At 43.1% G+C, this 20,505-nt stretch overlaps 1 protein-coding gene across 2 annotated transcripts in view; it reads left to right on the forward strand.

Moving 5' to 3' along the window:
* The first annotated feature begins 5,379 nt into the window (after nucleotides 1-5,379).
* Nucleotides 5,380-20,505, forward strand: part of Abcc9 (ATP binding cassette subfamily C member 9) — a 107,510-nt gene continuing 92,384 nt past the window's right edge. For both annotated transcript variants that reach the window (XM_055605663.1, XM_055605664.1), the window contains exons 1-5: nucleotides 5,380-5,450; nucleotides 5,713-5,819; nucleotides 9,802-9,962; nucleotides 13,160-13,301; nucleotides 16,786-16,907. In XM_055605663.1, the coding sequence (XP_055461638.1) occupies nucleotides 9,821-9,962; nucleotides 13,160-13,301; nucleotides 16,786-16,907 (406 nt within the window). In that variant the 5' untranslated portion in view covers nucleotides 5,380-5,450; nucleotides 5,713-5,819; nucleotides 9,802-9,820. The remainder of the gene's footprint in view (nucleotides 5,451-5,712; nucleotides 5,820-9,801; nucleotides 9,963-13,159; nucleotides 13,302-16,785; nucleotides 16,908-20,505) is intronic.

Raw genomic sequence — 20,505 nt, forward strand, 5'->3', positions numbered from 1 at the left:
AGAACGTTGAATGGCTATGACAGCCACTCCTGTCAGTGGAAGCCAGTGGACAGAGGTGACAGAGGGCTGCTTGTCTGAGTAGGCTCCTCAGCTTCTCCTGTGACCCCTGGGTGATCTCAACAATAAGAAGGAGATGAGAAGGGATAAAGGTCCCTGGGACTGATCCAAGGAGGAGCATGTGGCTTTAACTAGAGCTTGTGCCATGTTGGGGAAACAGTGCAACAGCCACCGGGAAGGAGGTGCAGGGAATGTAATGACATGAGCAGAGTTGGAACATGCATTCAGTTTTGTAGTACTGGTGACAGAGTGTTTGAAGCAGAGCTGTGTGACAACTCTGAGATGGGACAAATTTCAAAAAGAAAAGGGAAAAGCAGGACAAAATGGTCCAGGCATCTGGCTGAACAAAACTAAGGATGATGAGGTGATGGAGTGATGGGTTCTGCACGAGAAGAGCAGAACGTGGCTGGACTATTGAGATGAGACGAGCTTTGGGGGCACTTTGAGCAGGAGTGACAGCATGAGTGATTAGTGGGAGTCTGGGAGTGTATGGCGCTGTCGTCAGGACCCTAGTCCCTTCCTCTCTTTCTCTTCGCTTCCCAAATGCTATGAGAAAAACAGAACTCCTCCAGCACGGGCCCTCGTGGTGTTGCCACAGGCCCAAAGCAAAAGGGCAAATTCTGAAACCATAAGCCAAAAGCCAATCTCTCTTCCTTTTCAAGCAGTTTATCCCAGGTCCTCCTTACAGTGATGGGAAGCTGACTGACAAAGACATATGTTTAGTGCCCTGTGCCACACACCCTCACACTGCTGCTTATTTATCAGGAGATGATGCAGAGTCTTTGTGGTAAATCCAGAGGACACAGAGATAAGCAAAGAGAGACAAGTGCAGTTAGACTGCTGAGTGAGAGACACAAAGAAGCTCCCTGGAGAGATAGAAATAGTCCGTTATTTTTGGTGTCATGCTTGTGTCAAACACCTTGGATTATATTTGTACTGTGATTTTTTTATCATATAGTAGTCGTGCTTAGTAAAGTTGATTTAAAATGTATTTTAGAGAGCTTGAGAAGTGGCACAGACATTGCTGCATCAGGTGCTCCTAATTGCCGCCAACTCCAGCTTCAGGGGACCAGACGCCCTCTTCTGGTCTGCATGGGCACTGCACTCACCTGTACATAACCCACACAGCACATATTCACATAATTAAAATCTAGGGCAAAAGTCTTGAAAAAAGTAAATTAAATTCCTGTAACCTGATGTGGTGGCTCTCACTCACTATAATTCTATTTTTTGGTAGGCTGAGGCAGGTGGATTACTGTGAGTACCAGGCCAGCCTGGGTTACATAATGAGACCCTGTGTTACTGTACCACCACCACCACCACACACACACACACACACACACACACACACACACACACACACACGTCTATCTACAATAAACTGCATCTTGGACAGACTATCTTTTGCTGGTTTTGAAGTATTAAAATTAGAGAAAAAGTGCCAGCAAGCAGGTATTTGAGAGAGTATACGTACAGGTTGTTAAGAAACCTTACCCAAGGGCTGGATGGCAAGATGAATACAGACTGTGGGAAAGCTTAAGCGAGGCAAAGCATGAAAGCAAACTGGTGACATACACACCACACCGCTGGGCTCTATGGGAGATGAGCAAACTTAACAGGCAGAAGGGGGAGGTGCGCAGTGACGTGCAAGGATGGCAGGTGGGCATGAAACCATTGTGCCTTTTAATGGGAGAGTGAGAGCTGATAATAAATAAAGTGGGAATTGGTATGACAAGGTGTAAATTCACACACACGTACGGCTGCAATCATAGAACCCGTCTGATCATAGTTAAAATTGAAAATGGATCAACTGAGAAGCTAAGTAGCCTCGAAACAGTTTGCTCAGGAGCCTGTCACAGGACCACGGCAAGGACAGCTTTACAGAGGTTCTTCATTGAGCAGAGCTGGTGCAACGCAGAAAACACTAACGCCACTTCTCATCCCACCGCACACGGCAAAATGAACCTCAGAAGAAAGTAAAAAGCGTTCTAAACAAATACAAAGGGTTTACCATGCAAGGCCTTGGCCTGCGCGACATGGGGCAAGTGGCAACAAATGGAAGGCAGCATGCCTTAGAAGGGTGTGTGTGAGGGTGCTGGGCCAGGGGCCTTGGCTCTGTTAGTAGAGTGCTCGCCTGGCACACACAAAGCCCTGCTTCAAACTCAGCGCCGCCTAAGTATGGAGTGATGGCAAAATTCCTTCACTCAGGAGGTAGAGGTAAAAGGGCCTCAAGTTCAAGGCCATCCTTGGCTACATAGGGAGTTCCAGGCTAGCTAGAAAGCCTGAAAAATGTTGTTCTTTTTTTTTAAATGAAAATATTGGATGCTTGTTTTGTTGTAGAACACAGTCTTCAATTTGACGTTGATTCCCATAGCCTTATATTTTTGATTCTGTGATCATTATTCAAAAAATGTTTTTTTTTTCTTTTCTTTTCTTTTGAGTCAGACAGGATCTCACTGTATATCTCTGGCTAGCTTGGAATCACCAGACTGCCTCTAACTTATCCATCTGCCTGCCTCTGCCTCTTGAGTGCTGGGAATAAAAGGTGTGTCACTGTACCTGGCCCCAGAAGGGGTGTCTTAAATAAATTGCCTACTACAATTAATTAAAACTATGTTTAGGGACAGATACTATGGGAAATTCTGAATTACAAGCTCAAGATCAGGAGATGTGCTTAAATCATAGAATGAAGTATTATGCCACAATTTAAATTATTTCTATGATCAGTTTTAGGTGTCATTAGAAAAAAATATTGTAAAAGAGACAGATTATATTGTGTTGCTGATAATAAAAAACATGTATAGCAAAACTAGTATGAGCACAACACATTGGTTATTGCAGGGAAGAGAGTCGGACGCCTTAACATGAAGCCTGGAATGCATGAAGCATGATTCGTTCCACTGAAGAATAAGAAAAGAGGACCTGGTGCAATTGCTCAGTCACTGAGATAATGAGCAGGAGTGGTTATCAGAAGCCTAGCTAGTCTGCCCTGCCTCTCTTACTTGCTCTTGTTCTCTTCATCCTATCTGTCTGTCTATTTGTCTAACTCTCTGTCTGTCTGTCTGTCTTCATCATCATGATCTGGCTATTCATCCAGCCATCATTTGTCATATCATATACATCCATCATAAACTATTTGTCTATCATCCCTCTCTCTCTCTCTCTCATTTATCTATCTATCCATCTATGTATGTAACTCTTTGGTGTTATTCTGTATCCCAGGCTTGTTTGAACCCCCTCTCCATCGGCCTCTATGTCCCAGGTCTTGATTTGCCTCCCAGCCTGGCAGGCTTTTCTTTCGTGCACTTCCTTCAGTGTAGCACTTTCCTGTATTTCTTATGGTCTGACATATGCTTTGTGTAGTCTTCCGGGTGGTGGCCTTGGTCTGTCCTACTTGTCCATATCGTCTAACATTTCCAAAATGAACCTGTTTAGTTACGATATATGAACTTAATACTAGTGACGTTTTAGTGAAAATTCTTTTTAAAAGATTTGTTCTTATTTTTATGTGTATATTTGTCTGAACATTTGTACATACAACGTGTGTCCCTGGTATTTTTGGAGGCCAGAAAAAGGCACCAGATCCCCTGGAACTGGAGTTACAGTCAGTTGTGAGCCCCCACGTAGGTTCTGGGAACTGGGTTCACTACAAGTGCAGCAAATGCTCTTAACCACAGAGCTGTGACTCCAACCTCAATAATAGTAATATTTTAAAAACTCCTCAGCTCAACTTCCTTTTGTGTATTCCCATCCAAGCTGTGTATTTGGCCTTATCTGACTCCCAGTTCCCAATTCCCTCCCCGACTTGGTGTCTCCACATTCTGGACACAATTCTGAAATTCTCTGTTCTCAGACCACACTCTCTTTTCGAGGTCCCAAAGGCTCTGCTATAGGGTGCAGCTGCATGTCATTCTGAAGCTGGGAGGTCAGTCCCAGAACCCTCCCAGGTGTCACCTCCCTCTGGTCTTGTAGACCCCCGTCAGTGGCACATTCTGACTCTGCAAGCTGGCCGAGGCCTCAAGGACCTTCCCAGAAGGCAGAGTTATTCTCATCTCCTTCAGGAGTGCTGTGCTGGAGTCAGCTTCTGAGCTCCAGTTCCTGGAGGCCAGGAGGCCATGGGGTGCTGAGTTCAGCTCAGCGGCCACTGCCTCTAGGGGACAGCATGAGGAGCCTCGAAGGCACCAGCCCACCAGGCTATCCTTTATCTCATCAGGACAGCTGCTGAAAACGCTGATTACACCCCTTGGGATTCCTGAGAGTTTATTCAAGACTTGGTGGGGCCAAAAATTGCCCAGTGTGATGGTGGCTCACATCTGTGATGGCGGCAGTCTAGAACTGAGCCAAGCCAGGGTGTTAAACCTTCACCTCCTCAAAAATAAAATAAAATAAAATAAAATAAAATAAAATAAAATAAAATAAAATAAAATAAAATAAAATAAAATAAAATAAAATAAAATAAAATAAAATTCACCCTTAACTGCGCGAGGTCCTTGCATCCTTCCCCCAAACCCTGACATTTCAGAAGCGTGCTGCCACATCCCGCCTTCAGCCTATCTCAAGTATTTCAAGAGTTAATTACATCTGTAGGTGGTGGGAGCACAGAAACAAAAAAGTACTGTCGGTGCTGAAACTCGGAATCAAACTCATGTTTTTGGAGTGCTCCGACAAGGGCCATCGGTCAGTCTGAGCAGCAGGCGAGTTTCTCGGGTCACTGGAGGGATCTGCCCTGCGCCTGCCCATCGACGGAGACACGCACGCGTGTTTACTTAGCCTGGTGGCGGGTTGCTCTGCCTAGAGTGAACCCTTCAGTTCCCAATCCCGGGGGGGAGGGGCGAAGGTGGGAGAGTGGACGGCACCTCTGAATCGGTTTCTTGGTGGCCAAAGCAAAGGCTGCCCGTGGGGCTATACCCTGCCATGTACCATATCTGATAACCCTACTTTCTAGGGCCTGGGACTCGCCTTTTGCTGTCCAGTGGAGCTGGGGTAGGGGGCCTCACTGACGTCTTGGCCCATCTCTGCTGTGCTCGCCCCCAGCTGAGAGCGGGAAGTGGCTCCTCGGGGCCTGGGTGGTGGTGGTAGGGTGGGTGGGATGGTGGTGGCAGGTCGCAGGTGAGGATGATGGGGTGGAGAGCGTCCTGGGCGGGAAGGGTCCTCGGCCTTAGGCGATGGGCTCCGGCTCCTTCAGTTTCCTGCCGGGGCGCGGCAGTGTCCGCCCGGCGCTCAGCGGCGGAGCAGCAGAGAAACGCGATAGGAGGCAGCAGCTGGCTTCCCACCACCCTAAAAATAATCGCGGCCGCCGCGCTGCCGCCCCGGAGGAAGCGTCGCCCATGGAGTGCGCGAGCCCCTCGGCTTGCTACGGAGCGCTCACCAGCCGCTTCGGGGAGTCGCTGGCTGTAAGCTGTTTGATCTTGATCTAGTAGTTTGTTTTAGTTTTTCGGTGAAGGCGTTCGCTGTTTCTAGAGCTCAGGGGACAGGGCTCTGACTGGAGGGGGTCAGGTTTCCAGTCTGACTTACACAACCCTGCCCGCCGGAGTCTGAGCCTGCTGGAAACAGGGAAAGGTGTCACTGACACCCAGACTTTCTCAGCCGTTCCCTTTCTACTTCATATTCCACGCCGCAGCTTTCTGTCTACTGATTGTTTTTCTCTCTCTCTAGGAGTTCGGTGTACTCCTTTGAAGTTTACATCCGCAGACTTTGGGAAGGCTTTTGGAAGGTAGCTCAAGTGCGCCGGTAGGGGGACTAAGTACGGAGCCAAACCCAAGGTATTACTTATGTATTTATATTCCGTGGCTTGCTTCGTGTTGATTGCACTGTCTAAGAAATCTTATTTGTGCAGGGAGTCCCAGCATTGCCTTTCCCCTGTCACAGAAGGAACGTTACAGCTCCTGAAGGGCAAACGGATAGTTCACTGGTCATTTTTGCCAGGAAATGTCCTACTTGGATTTGTATAGAACCGGGTAGACAGCTGTCTAGAGAGGCAGACACATCTGGTCGTTCTGTGAGGTCTCCACCGAGCAACTTGAGCGAAGTGATTGCAGCATTTGCTTCTGTGAATGAGGACTTTCCTGAGAGCGTCATGGTAACTGTGAAGACGTGCGCGCCTTCAGGGAAGTGCGCTTCTCATCTAGGATAGTTTGCTAAGTGCTGAGTAACGCGCCGGGAACTGTTTCACACGTAAGAAAGAAAGCTATCCTGTGCGTGTGTGTTTTAGATGTTTCCAGAGCCCCAGGCTGCCTGGAACAGTCTCTGGGTCACAGCTGACATTTTCTGGTGGGTGGGCAGGGAGGTGGCTGCTTTTCACTCACTGGTAGTCTAAGATGGAAGGAGGAGGCTGACAAGAGTCACCAGCGTTCCTTCCTGATAAGCTTTACTATCCTAGCGTGGCTTCAGAACTAAATCAGTTAGCCTTTGTCCTTGCTCTGCAGAAGAAGCGGTAGAATTGCTCGACGAATCACCACAGTTACGGACTAGTAACATGCTAACAGGAGCGCTGCAGAGCTTCCCATAGTGGGAGCCCAGGGCTAAGCTGCTCATGCTCCTGTTCTCTCAGGAAACAAGACGTTAGGCGCGAAGAAGTCCTCCTTCTCCTTTGTCTTCTGTTCTGCAGGCCATCCCATTAATCAAAGTTTCAGTTTTGGTCTTCGTTTTAAAGTTTGTTCCTTCCTATTCCCCAACCCTGATGGCCCTTACAAACACTTGACTGTGTTTCAGAGGGATTGCGCTTGTAGGGAGAAAAATGCTCTGTTTTCCCTTATGATGCGGGGGAGGGCACCAGAATGGATGTCGGTGACAGTTTAGCCCTCCTGGGCATCAGTGTGTGATATTCCTCAAATGCTCACAACAGCCTGAGCTCTGGAAGAGAACCAGAGCGGCTGTGCAGACTTGTAAGGACTTTTTAGAAGGCTGGAGTGTAGTTTGGGTTGTAGAGTGAACGCCTAGCATCATGAGGCTCTGGATTTGAATCCTAGAACAATACACACAGGTGTTTACACACACACAAACACACACACACACACACACAACCATCTTGACTCAGTGTCTTGATGGACACAGCAACTAATATGTCTGCAATAAATTTCCTCTTTCCCTCCTTTGGGTTTGCAATGTAGCTGGCTATTAAGAACCTGCTTCCTGGACAGTGGCTTTAGAGAAAGAAATCCAAAGGTCAAGGGGGGGGGGGTCAATAGAAGAGATGTCAAAAGGAAATGCCAAGACTTGTGTAAGAAGTGGAGAGAGTGGGAATTAGAGATCGTAGCAGAGGGAACGAAATCTTCTAGATTTTTCTGTGACTTGTCAACTTGAGGGCTGGGGGTAGGACATGTCATTCAGTGGCAGAGCCTAGGCCCGCATGCTCCGTGCCCCGGGGGTGGTCTCCTGCCCTGCTCTCTACTGCACTGCGTAAAATAACAGAGAGACAACCCTGCACTGCGCAAACACACAAGCAAATGGCTTAAAGTTTCATTTCATCATTTGCTCGAAACAAGGAAGCAGCCCTAAAAGCCTCATTGTTATTTTTGATTGTTTTTCTATCGTTATCAAAATATATCTACATATATGAAAACATAGGTTCCATTTTGCCATTATTTAAAACTTTCAATTTTTTCCCACGGTTTTTTTTTTTTATAGTGGGCATGGTGTACCAATTATATGGCTGAATCTTGAACTTGTTTTAAAAATAGAATTTTTTTTGATGATCTCAACTAGAGAGCCTATCAGTGACTTACCAAAAAAAATGTTTTATCAGAAATAATAAGGGATATGATGGATTATATAAAACATTTGGACTATAATCATAAACTTTCCAACCAGTTGCTTATCCTATACTAATGTAACGATTTCTAACACTTCTGAGGGAAATTTGATTTTCCAAACAATTTGGCTCCTATTGTCTTTATTCTCTGTGTCGCATTTTTATTTTTGGAGAAGAAGAGTGTCTATTACTAAATTAATTACCAGTGAAAGGTATTGTTAGCTAATGAGATATTAACTTTTTATATCCTAACTCAGAATCCAACATAAATGTGGAGAAGAGGGTGTGGTGAGGTTAAACTCTTAAACTACTATTTGTTTTAATATGAAGAGTTCAGATTAGTTCTATAGAAAAACGGATGGGTGGCTGACAGAGTGGAAAACACAGATTATAAGTCTGACTCGTGGGTGGGAATCTCAAGCTGTGTACTGGCTGACAAATGTCGGAACTTATCCGAAGCTCAGGATGGTCTGGAAACTACCCACAACATGGCCATCGTTATGTGCGCCTTCTGAGGGCTTCTGATATCACATGGGCAGAATCAGGAAGTAAGCAGATGCCAGTTAGATAGCAGGTTCCTTTCAAACATTTTTCAGATTGCTGAAAGATAAGTTGGGGTCCTAAGGTCTTGCTTTGATGAAGCAGTGTCTCGAGGCTCTATTGTCTTTTCAGCAAAGAGAAAGATCTTCTATTTCAAAGCAAACCCAGAGCCTGTCAGCTGCTCACACTCACACAGGTTAGCAGCTGAGGCCCTCACGGTGACTGCCATGAAGTTCTGTGTTTCCTTTTCAGCCTCACCTACTTTCATGTGGGACACTGAACTCTTACTCAGCGGCTAGCCTTTGTTATTTCTAGGGGCGTTTTTGTAACAGCCAGAAGGCCCAAATGTGCCAAGTGGGCATTAACTGAGGAAAAGATAAATGAAATGTGGTAGAGCCTGGACCCTAGGATGTTATTCAATTCTGTGCTTAGAATATTGTCGAGAAAGTATGTTAGCGCTGGCGAGATGGCTCGAAGGATAAAGGCACTGGCTGCTAGGCCTCTTGACCTGAGTATGAACACATAACCCAGATGGCGGAAGAAGAGAACTGACTCCTGCAAATTGTCCCCCGCCTCACCTCCCTGCCTGCTGTAGAACAGACACATAAACAAACACACACACACAAACACACACACAAACACAAACATTGCAAAAAAAAGAAAAAAGAAAAAACAGAAAATGCATCATTTCTTCCTTAAGGAGGGAGGGTGAGAAGATGGGGGCAGGTAAAGGGTACTAACTCTCTTTGGGGGTGATGAACATTGCTAAAATTAGTTTGGTGACAGCTCTGCCACTCTGTGACTATAATAAAGCCATTGGATTGCACATGCCCTCAGGTCTGACCCTGAGACCTAAGGCATTTTTTTAACTTGTCAGGAGTTGTATTTAATGTGTCTTAACTGCTTGACACTGTCATTCTTCAGAGAGAAGCAGCTGCTGTCTATGGTCCTGTTATTATTCCCTACAACAGAAGAGAGATACGGCTCAGCCATTTGTGTCCAGATAACACAGCTACGGTCTTTCCTTCCTTCTTTCTTTCTTTCTTTCTTTCTTTCTTTCTTTCTTTCTTTCTTTCTCTCTCTCTCTCTCTCTCTCTCTCTCTCTCTCTCTTTCTTTTGTGAACGAGCATGGGAAACGATTTCTTATTGTACCATTTTCAAGTTTTGTTCCTTTTCTTCTTTTCCTTGTCACATCATAATTTTTGTCCTTTTACTTTATCTTAGCCAGATACATGCTTCTCTGAGGCACCACTTTACACAAATTAAAAAAACAAAACAAAACATAGAAAGAGGCTTAATAGAACATTATGGAAAACCTGAAGTTATTTGACATGATTTCTGTTACCCCCACCACAAAAGCAAGGAGGATTAAATTTGGGCTATAAACCTCCCAGTTAAAGCCCTCATTTCAGGAAAGAAAGTTTAATGCTAAGATGTTCTTTTCTTCATTTTAGGCTAAACAAGCACGAAGAAATGAATCTTTCTTTTTGTGGAAACAACCGCTCCTCATATAGCATCTCTTGTGGTGTTCTCCAAAATCCCTGCTTTGTGGATGCACTCAACCTGGTCCCTCACGTATTCCTGCTCTTCATCACCTTCCCCATATTGTTCATTGGTGAGTCATCAAATGTCCCATGTTACAGCACCATGTGTTTCTGTCTCTCTCACAGCAGAGCTTCTGGGTGACGCTGCATTAAACTCTCCACCCTGAAAGCTGATGTGTAAGTCTGTGAGGACAGTGTAATGCTGTTTTGTGTGTTTCATCTGTATATACTTGTTGTAGAGTCCTCCCCAGGCTAAACACTAATTGTACCTACCAGCTGGGCTGTCGTCGCTCTTTAAAAAGGTGCAAGGAGAGAATTCTGTAAGGCAGGACCAAAGCACTTGGGGAGTGTTTGCCTTATGCTATGAGACAGGATAGAGCCTGGGAGAGATGGAGTGCTCCCCTCCAGTGCAAACAGTGAACTTCACAGCCCCATCTCCTCAGCAAGAGCAAATCTCCCTGAGTGTTCACCTGGCAGAGTGGCAGGAGGGAGAGACTGCACAATGCCATATCCATCTGGGCCTTGAAGAAAAGAGGGGTGGGTTATGTCTTAAGGAGAAAGAATTCTTATGAAAATCATTTGGAAAGTTAGTAGGGTGTGGTAGTTAACACCTGTAAGTCCAGCACCTGGGACGCTAAGGCAGGAGGATTGCCATGAGTACTAGACCAACAAGGGCCACATAGTGATATTGACTCAGGAAACGAAGAGAAAAGCTTGTAAATATACATTTTTAAACCATTTATACGTGCATACATGCACGCAATCTGGTTATTTACAGCCATTATCCATAATTTGTGAAACTTCCTGCAAGCAACCAAAATAGATCATATTACTGATTTTTTTGTTTTTATTTTTCCTGGAGGCAGGTTTCTGTCACATAGCTCTGACACCTGGAGCTTGCTATGCAGCCACTATGCCCTTGATCTTGTGGTTCTCCTGATTTAGTCTCCTGAGTGATATAGGAGTTACAGGCATCACAACCCCATCTGAAAAAAAAAATAGACCTGTTACCTTATAAAACATTAAACAATACTTTTATGTATAAAATGATTAAGACTGATGTAAAATTAAATACCTTGACTAAAGCAAGAGAGATAGAGCTTATTTGGCTAACAATTCCTGGTTAGAATTTATCACTGTGTGGAAGTCAGGGCAGTCAGAACTGTCCTTAGACAGGTGGGCCTGGGCTCTATAAGAAAGGTAGCTGAGCAAGCCAGGGGACCAAGCCAGTGAGTGGCATTCCTCCAAGCTTCAGCTTCCAGCTTCTACCTTGAGTTCCTGTCTTGCCTTCCCTTGACGACGGAGTGCAAAGAGTGAGAGGAAGTAAATGCCTTCCTCCCCGAGTTGCTTTTGGTCATAGTGTATACCATAGCAATAAAGAAGCAACCTACATAGACACCATATGTTAACATTCCAACAGTGATCAAATAATGTCTGTTATATGGCATACAAAGAGGCCAGTATAACTCTTGGTACATTGCTGTTTATGTTAAATAAATGTATAGACACTGAATATTCTAGGACCGGGAAGTAGAAAGAATACTCAGTTTTCATGTAATAGTATCTAAAAGCATTACGATTTTAATGCAGGTGTACAGGTAATGATTCATACCTTGACATGAAGTTAGTCTGGGACATCCCCCTGTTTAATGTCATCGCAAAGGCTGGCCACAAGGATATCTAAATAGAAGGACTAGAGTGGACATTGGCAAAGGAACATGATGGAATGTTCATTTATGACATTGGCTCCTTGTCAGTATGTGATGCCTAGATCAGTATCAAAGAAGTACCACATACTAGGGAAATTAGGACATTGCAGGAGAGACACAGAACTTGCCTGCTAGAGGCGAAAGCATAAATGACAGAATGTCTTAGTAAAACTTCCCTTCCAGTTGTGAATTACACTGGGAAGCACCGAGACCCTAGTCAGGTTTCTTTAGAAGGGCACTGTTGGCACTCCCTTCATCTACACAGAATTCCTTTCTTGCAATATGTCTTCATTTTTGAAGTACATTTTATATATCTGTAGTCAAAATCTAGAAAGAACGAGCAGGGTAAAAAAATGAGGTGGGATTCTCTTCTAGTGTACCTTAAATGAAGTGTGACATAGAGATAAATATCTCTAAGTGCTCTTTCTACTTACGGATTGGGGAGGGAAACCTTAAAATTTGACCAAGAAGTAATTACCATTATTTTGTTCTTTTGTAAGCTCAGGGCTAACCAGTAGCATTCTCAGTCTTTCTCAAGACTTGTATGTACGACTGAATTATCTTATTTTATTTTAAGTTGTGTGTGTATGTACGTATACCTGTATTATGGGATGCCCATGCTGGCCAGAAGAGCTTCTGGTGCTAGAGTTATAAGCAGTTGTGAGTTGCTGGTCTGTGGTCCTCTGGGAACCAGACTCTGGGCCTCTCAATATCAGTGTGCATTCTTAACTGCTGAGCCATCTCTACAGGGCAATCTCAGCTTTCTTTGGGAAAAGCATGGTATGTTTGTTGAACAGTGCTGGCCCAGCCAGGGGCAATCATCTTTCTCATATGACGGGTGTACTGTTCAGGGCTATGGAGGCAGCTCAGTGCATCAGCAGTTACTGTGCAAGCATGAGGATCTGAGTTTGAATCCCCAGAACCCACATAAAAGAAGATGCAGACATCTATAATCCCAGCACTCCTATGGCGAGATGGGAAGGGAGACAGGAAAATGCCCAGAAGCTCACAGGTCAACAGTGACCAATAAGAGATCTTGTCTGAAACAAGGTGGAAGATGAAGACATCATGACACACATGTGCTCACATTCACACACATGTGAGCAATACATGAATGAACACACGTGTACACACAACTATGCATGTGATTCAGAATTGACTCAACAAATGGGTCTCCTATTGTATCATCAAATATTTATTTGTTAGCCCCCTGCAAGCCTCACCTTTTAAAAGATTACAGATTCTGATTTTTTTTTGATATTGTAATTATTCACTTGTCTTGTCCAGTGAGTCATAAGTTGTGAGAGCATCAGTTACGATCATGCTGTTTTCAGAGGCGGAGAGTCAGTTCTGAACAACGAGACATGTGCTCGGTGTTGTAAATCTAACGTAAATAGTTCTTTTTAACATAGTGAAAACAGACCAGACTTTCCATGGCCACGAGGCGTTAGGATTCAGGCACGTTCCCAAAGCTTGCAGCAGCATGCAGCAACGTAGAGTATAACCGTGGTTATAACGACACTTTTGTCAATCACAGTTTTGTCCGCCTTGTCTCTCAGGATGGGGGAGCCAAAGTTCAAAAGTGCAAATTCATCACAACACGTGGCTTCATTTTCCCGGGCACAATCTGAGATGGATTCTGACGTTTGCGCTCCTGTTCGTGCACGTTTGTGAAATAGCAGAAGGCATTGTTTCAGACTCGTAAGTGACTCAGTTTACCCTATATCTTACAGTATGACAGTAGGCACATAGACAGTGGCCCCTTGTTTGGGGGTGGGGGATCTGACCATGACTTATTGGCAGAAATAAGTGTCATGGATAAGTGCTCAGGATAACCATGTGGGTTTTGTCTTGTGAGGGCATGTGTGGTGGATGTCCATGTGTGTTAATGGAGTGTGCCTGTGGAGATCAGAGGACAACCTCTGTTGTTGGTTCTCACTTTTCGAACTTTTGACGTGTGATTCCATTGCCATTGCATACGACAGGCTAGCTGGCCCCCGAGCTGTATCGGATTCACATCACTCCTTACGAGCACTGGAATGCTTGCTACCTACCCTGCTTTACCTGGGTTCTTATGTGGGTTCTGAGGATTTGAACTCAGGTCCTCACGGTTGCACAGCAAACACCTGGCTCGACTTTCTCCCCAGGCCCTCTCTGTTTCACTGTCATTGTTATCTCGCTATGTAATTTCTCTGGTGGGTAATATCAGGTCTTTGTGCTCAGTCATGAGCTTTTGTAGTTCTTTGTTCTCCTTTCCAGAAAGTTCTGTCCTTTAAACCATTTTTAAATGTACTTTATCTTTAGAAATAGCTGTATATATATCATCTCTATTGATATTAACTATATTTATCTCTATGTATTTGTCTTGATATTAATTGAATATGTAGCTCTAATAGATATGTATTTATAGTTTATTATAGTTATCAATTCTCAGATGTTCTCATTTATTTTGCAAAGAAACAGAGATAGATGAGGCAGGTATTAGGGAGCTTGAGAACCACTGAGACAAAGGGACTGAAGTAAAAGATGAGAGAAATTTAATATCAGATACACATGAAGTCATAGTTCTAGTGGAATTTTGTCCTTCCAAAAAAATTTCATCTTAGGAAATTAAATACAATGAATTTTACTTGTAAAAGTGGTCTGTGAAAAGGTTTTCTCACACAACAACAGAATAAACGCATGCATTAGGAAAATATTGATTGTGTGCTAGGCCATAGTATTCCTTTTATTAAAACATTGATTTGGAGACTCGTATGGTTCCACACATCTTTAATCCCAGCACTAGGGAGGCAGAGGCAGGTGGATCTCCGTCTGAGGCCAGCCGGCTCTACATAATGAGTTTCAGGATAGCTGTAGTTATATAGTGAGACCCTGTCTGAAAAAAAAAATCAGTGTTTAAAGTCTTTAAAGTATTTTTTTAAAAGAAAACTCAAAAACTATTTTCCGTTTATTTTGTAGGAACTTCTTTGATAACTTCCACATTTTTCTGTTGCAATTAGCAAGGGCTGACACTTCTGTCATGGAGCCAGCTCTTCTGTAATGCTTCATGGTGCTTCCTTGTGGATGTGCACTTGTCTGAATTTCTGATAAATGTGGAAAATCAGAGATTTTAATGCATATCCTTATTTAAGGCAATTGGAGGTTTACTTTGCCATTATTTTAAAAACTCTGCTATTTTTGTATGACCACAGCCAGTACTAGCTTTAATACTTTCTTTTACTTCTATACCATGTAGTTTGATGTAGGTTTCTGCGTGTGTGTGTGTGTGTGTTAAAAGAGACCAGTCTAATATCTCTTAGAACTCTGATGTGCAATCAAGGAAGACTCTTCTCTTCCAGCTTCATGGCTGATGTGTGGAGTGAGAGACAGAACACAGGGTGAACCAATAATGAACGTCTTGTGGTAATGGTGGAAACCTGTTTGTAATGGTGACGATCAGATTTGTCTTAAAAACAAATGACAAACAGAAGCAGCATAATCCTGTTCTTGTGCACACTATACCACTTTTTAGCTACAGACTTCTTACTTTTTATCCAGGCTTCTCAAAATGCCCTCTTGCTATGGACTTCCTAAACATTTAGTTTGCTTCTTTTCCCCCTCTCCCCTCCTCTGACCTGCCCTGAAAGCTGCTTCTACAAGAAACCCAATGTATATGCAGACACGGTCATGGCCATGTTATCATGGTTGTCATTGCTGATTTTCCTTCTTTCTGTCCTTTATGCGTGTGTGAACTTGTGTTAGGCTGTGTGTGGAAGCAGATGTGTGTGCCGGTGCATGTGTGTGTGGGCACAGCAGCACTTACCCATCTCCCAGACCCACTCTCTGTGCTCCTGTAACCTGAATCTTTGTCAGATAGTCCTTGCTCATCACAGTGAAGCAGTGATGAGGGCTGTATTGAGTGTCCACCGTTCGGTGCCTTTGTGATCCACCCACCCTACTAGAACTTGCTTCCTTTCTTTGATCTGTTTGTCTTTATAAGCCTCAGTTGCACAACTGCCCATGCAGGAGAATAACTGTCACCGTCACCTACGTACATTGGCACTGGTCAACTCTTGGTCAGTCTAGCAACTGACCTTTTACAAATGCCATGCTTCCTTCATGTCACTGATGTGAAGATTTGAGACCTTCATTGTGTCACCTGCTTGTTGTAAATCATTCCTGATTCTTCTCTCTCCCTCTCTCTCTCTCTCTCTACCTCCTTCCTCCCGTACAACCCCCGGAACACTTACCAATAATACCATCATCTTACAGGGCAGAATAAATGTGTCTGAAATGCAAATCTGACCAAGCACTAACTCTTAAGGTCCTCCAGTTTTCTTCAGAGATTCCCACCCAGTGCATGCATGACATGGAAAGCATTTTGGGACATACCTATTCTAAGTTTTCTGATTAGAATTTTAAATGTATTACGTGGTTTCAAGTGTCTTTATATCTCCACATTCTGTGTCTTGTCTACCATTTTATTGACTGAGACATTGATTTTCTTTTATTTCTATTGGCATTTCGTGTGGACAATACATGATATGCTCTGACCTCTTCGCTTTGTTCATGTCTGCCCTGTAGGGTGACTGCTCCTTTTTCTTTCTGCTCATCTCTTCCCTCCCCCAATCTATTCCTGCTTTTATGACATGTAAATATATGAGTTAAGTATTTATAAATATATATGTATCTATAAAGAATAATAGGGTACACAAATAAGAGAAAACATATTTGTCTTCCTTATTTTGCTTGATATGATGTCCAGCTGCATTTTTTATGTATTACATTCTCCATTGTCAATCGCACTTTTGAAATTACTTCCTCAAATATGTCCTTTTCCCCATTCTTGAACTATTCACTCTTTCAGCTCATTGTTTTTACTGTTTTGATCATTAAATTATTTCATCAAAGCTATTTGTATATTAATGCATATATCTGCACCCATAGAGAATGGTGGGCATATGTTGTTTTTAAGCACTTGAAGATACTGTTTCATTGTATTTAATCCATGTCTTATGTTATAGTTTCAGCACACTTATGTCACACAGGTATGTGTGTTTGCTCACAAGTTCTCTAAGCAACTGCTGCTGCAGTCTGGCTTTTAAACACAGCTGAGTGAGTTCTTATGCAAAGATTGCAGACACAATGAAGTACCCTCTAGAACCCTTTGCTTCAGACCCCAATACTGTTTTGTTCTCTCCAGGCGGCGGGAGTCCAGGCACCTCCACCTCTTCATGCCAGCTGTGATGGGATTTGTTGCCACGACAACGTCCATCGTGTATTATCATAACATTGAAACATCAAACTTCCCTAAACTGCTTCTAGGTAAATATTCCCATAGGTTTTCTATGGGAAGCATTTGGTTTCTTCCCAACATAATAAATAAATATATACGGAAGGAAGGTGAGAGTGGGAAGCATGGAAAAAACTGAATTCCCAGTAGTCTCCCAGTGTTGGAGATACATTAAGTGCGCTAAGCTGTGACAGTTCCATGTTCCCGTCAATAAATGCCTCTGTGTGTATAGGAGGGATGTGCTGGCCTTGGGGACACTAGGGATTGTTTGCTAGCATTCAGAGCTCTCGCACATAGTGGCCCTGTGAATGTGCCTCCCTGTGCCTGGGAGTCTTGAGACCCTTCCAAAGGCTTCGCCCACCCGCAATTGAAGCCATAGGATGCCACAGCTCCTCAGAGGTATCCTTGGCACAGAGTGGACGTTGTAGCATGCTAAAAGTATGCAGCTGGGAAGTGCAGCTCCTCAAACCACAGCCCCTCCCACCTGCACTGGAGCCAAGGCTGCCTAGCTAGCCTTTCCTGTCCTTTGACCTCTAGAAACTAGAAGTTAAGTGATTTTTATTTTTGTCCTATGCTGACATGATGGAACTCTTCCCAGTGGGTTGTGTTCAGAGCTTTGGCTCATGTTTCTGTTTCATGCATACATTGTCATGGAGCTGAGATGAACACATGCATCATGAACCCCTAGTGAACTCCTGGCTCCTGTGAACCTGCTGAAGTTATGACTACAATCATGTGTTAGTACAAATGACAGCTTGGAATTGCCCAAGGCAATTTCAGATGATTGATGTGGAAATGCCACAGAGTGCTGACCAGAAATTCTAAGAAGAAACCTAACAGAGTAGTGTTTTATTGTCAAAAGGATGCTGATGTTCAAGATGGTTGCGCAAGAAAAATGTCGATTCCTTATTTCTGTGTTGTCTTACACGGGGCTGGGGGAAGGCAATCTAAGCGACATAAAGGGCATGTTAAGACCTGAACCAGCACCAAAGGCTTTCTAGTGAAAATGGCGGCCAGTCAAAACCACATGTGAAAGAAAATGGACATGTGAAAGAAATTAAAATTTTTAATTTGAAACAACAACAACAAAAAAGAAAAATTTGAAAGTGTATAATTAAAAGTAAAATTATACTTGGTAAAAATTAAAAGTAAATTTGACTCAATTTTGACAATTGAGTCAAAATCCGAGCATAATTATGATGTAGGTGTGAGACGGGACTATAGAATTAAAATACAGGGACAATTTCTCATTGTTTTAAGAGAAAGACTTGATCCCAGGGGGAAAATACTCATTTTAAAATCATGAACTTGTAATTTTGTTCCCATTACAAATTTATGATAAAAACTTCCAAACATGCAGAAAATTGAGAGAACTATAAAAATATTCACCCACCCACTACCTAAAATTATACTTCAATTTAGGTTTTATTCTGCTTTAGCACAAATCTTTACTTTTCTATTCTTTACACACACACACACACACACACACACACACACACACACACACACACACGGTCTGTAACCAGAGTTTAATCTTTGTCTACAGTTCTTCCTGTGAACTAAAATTTGCATACTTGAAGCAAAGAGGCCTTGAGTTGTTAGATGTGGGCCCTATACCCCGCTGCAGCACAGCAGTCAGCCATGCTGTACACTCTGTCCCTTCTGGCCTACCCCCACTTCCCTTCTGTCTGCCCAGACAGTATTTACCCCGATTTCCTCCACCACATCGAGGTCAGTTTGTCCTTCAGTTTCACAAGGATTGAATCAAATAGTCTAAATTCTTTTAGTTTAAACAGCTTGCTCTCAGCATGATTCTCTGAGCCTCATTAATAAAGTAATTTAACCAGTGCTTTGTTCTTGGAATCAGCTGTTGGATAATATCCTTCTGCACAAACATATCATCTATTTCCTGTGTTATTGATGCACACCTACACTGTGTCTAGAGTTGGGCTATCATGGAAGCAAAAGGCTGTTGTGAAAAGCTTTGTGAATGCACTAGTTTATTGCTTTAGGGTAAAATCCTCAGAGAAAAATTTCTGGGCGAGAGGTCAGGCAGAGGTGTATGTTTATATCAGTAAGAAACCAACAGGTGTTGCCTTGAAGTAGTTGAATAATTTTATATCTTCAGAAACAGTATGTGACAGCTTCAGCTCCACATGGACACAGCCTTGGCGAGCGTGGTCCACCTAATATAGCCATACTGGCAGGTATACGCCAGCAACTCACCATGGCTTTAGTGTGCATCTTCCTGTTGATGCCTGGTGCAGAGTGCCATTCGATGAATTTGTTGGTTGCGATCCCTGTAAGGTGCCGAGTTGTTATCCTTGTTATCTTTTTAAAGTGGATGCTGGTATGTTTTGTTTTATTTTTAGCAAGCTGTATTTCATCTCTGAGTTGTAGAGGTATTCTGCAAGATTCAAGTTTGGAGCATTCAAACTCACTTCTTTAACTGAGTCTCTTGTTAGTCATGAAGTTTTAATTTTGATGTGGTATAGTTTATCTAACATTTTTGTATTGTTATTGTTTTTTGTGTCTTAAGAAACATTTACTGTCTCATACTTTATCTGATAAGTTTATGGTTTCAATTTTTTTTAAAACCATGATTCATTTAAAATCAGTTGTGTATAAGATGCTGTTGGAGTGCAAGGTTATTTTCCTTTCAGACACACAGCCATTGGTTCCAAGCAATTTCCTTTGATCTAAGTTTTTGGATAGGATATCAAATGTAGTTGCTCCTGGTTACATTCCTCATAAATGCAGACTATGCAGACATAGCTGCCTCCATTCCCAACACAGGAGACTTTATTCTCCCTTTTGTCTAACCTGGCTAGAAAGCCACCTGTCTGCTGTGATCTTTTCAAACTATCAGCTCCCCCCCCCCCCATTTTCCTGAGTGCGCTCATTTAATCAGTTCTTCATTTTGTGTTGCTTCCTTTTATACTCTGTCTTCCTTTTACTAACTTCTAAGGTAGACATTGTTTTGGGACCTCTCCAAAACTAAACATCTAAAATTATAATCTTTATTCTAAGTTTAACTTTTCTTAATTTTTACATAAAGTAGTAGATTTTTTTTGTTATAATTCAGTTGAAATATTTTATAGCGTATATAGACTCTTCCTTCACATGGATTAGTAGACATGCTTGGCTTAATTTTTAAGTCTTGGGGGACATCTAGCTAGCTGACTGAACAGAAAGTCTCAGAGGTGACTGTGTTGTCTCTGTGCTCTGGGTTCCTAGTCTATCATATTCTCCTGAGGTCAAGGAGGATCCAACAAAGAACGGCAAAAGTTCAAAGTCAGTTTGTCCTCCGCTGACCTTGCAGCCCCTGTCATCACTTGGCTTGCCTCTTGGTGAGAGAATCCAGATGACCCTTATAGTGTGTGGAAACTATGAGATGACAAGTGTGTGGGCTAAGTCTCTGTCACCCACTGAGCAGCAATGCAGAGGTGACAGGCATTGTTCTTTACTTTTTAAAAAAATGTAACACTATTGTCTTAAACTTTTATTTTATTGTTTTCATTTATGCATATGGGAATTTTGCTGGCACATTCTCGTGTCCCATGTGTGTACCTGAGAGGATCCTAGATAGCCTGGAACTGCAACTATAGGCTGTGAGTTCACATGTGAGGT

Source organism: Psammomys obesus, unplaced genomic scaffold (genome assembly GCF_907164565.1).
Source record: "Psammomys obesus unplaced genomic scaffold, mPsaObe1.curated_primary_1811, whole genome shotgun sequence".
Lineage (NCBI taxonomy): Eukaryota > Metazoa > Chordata > Mammalia > Rodentia > Muridae > Psammomys > Psammomys obesus.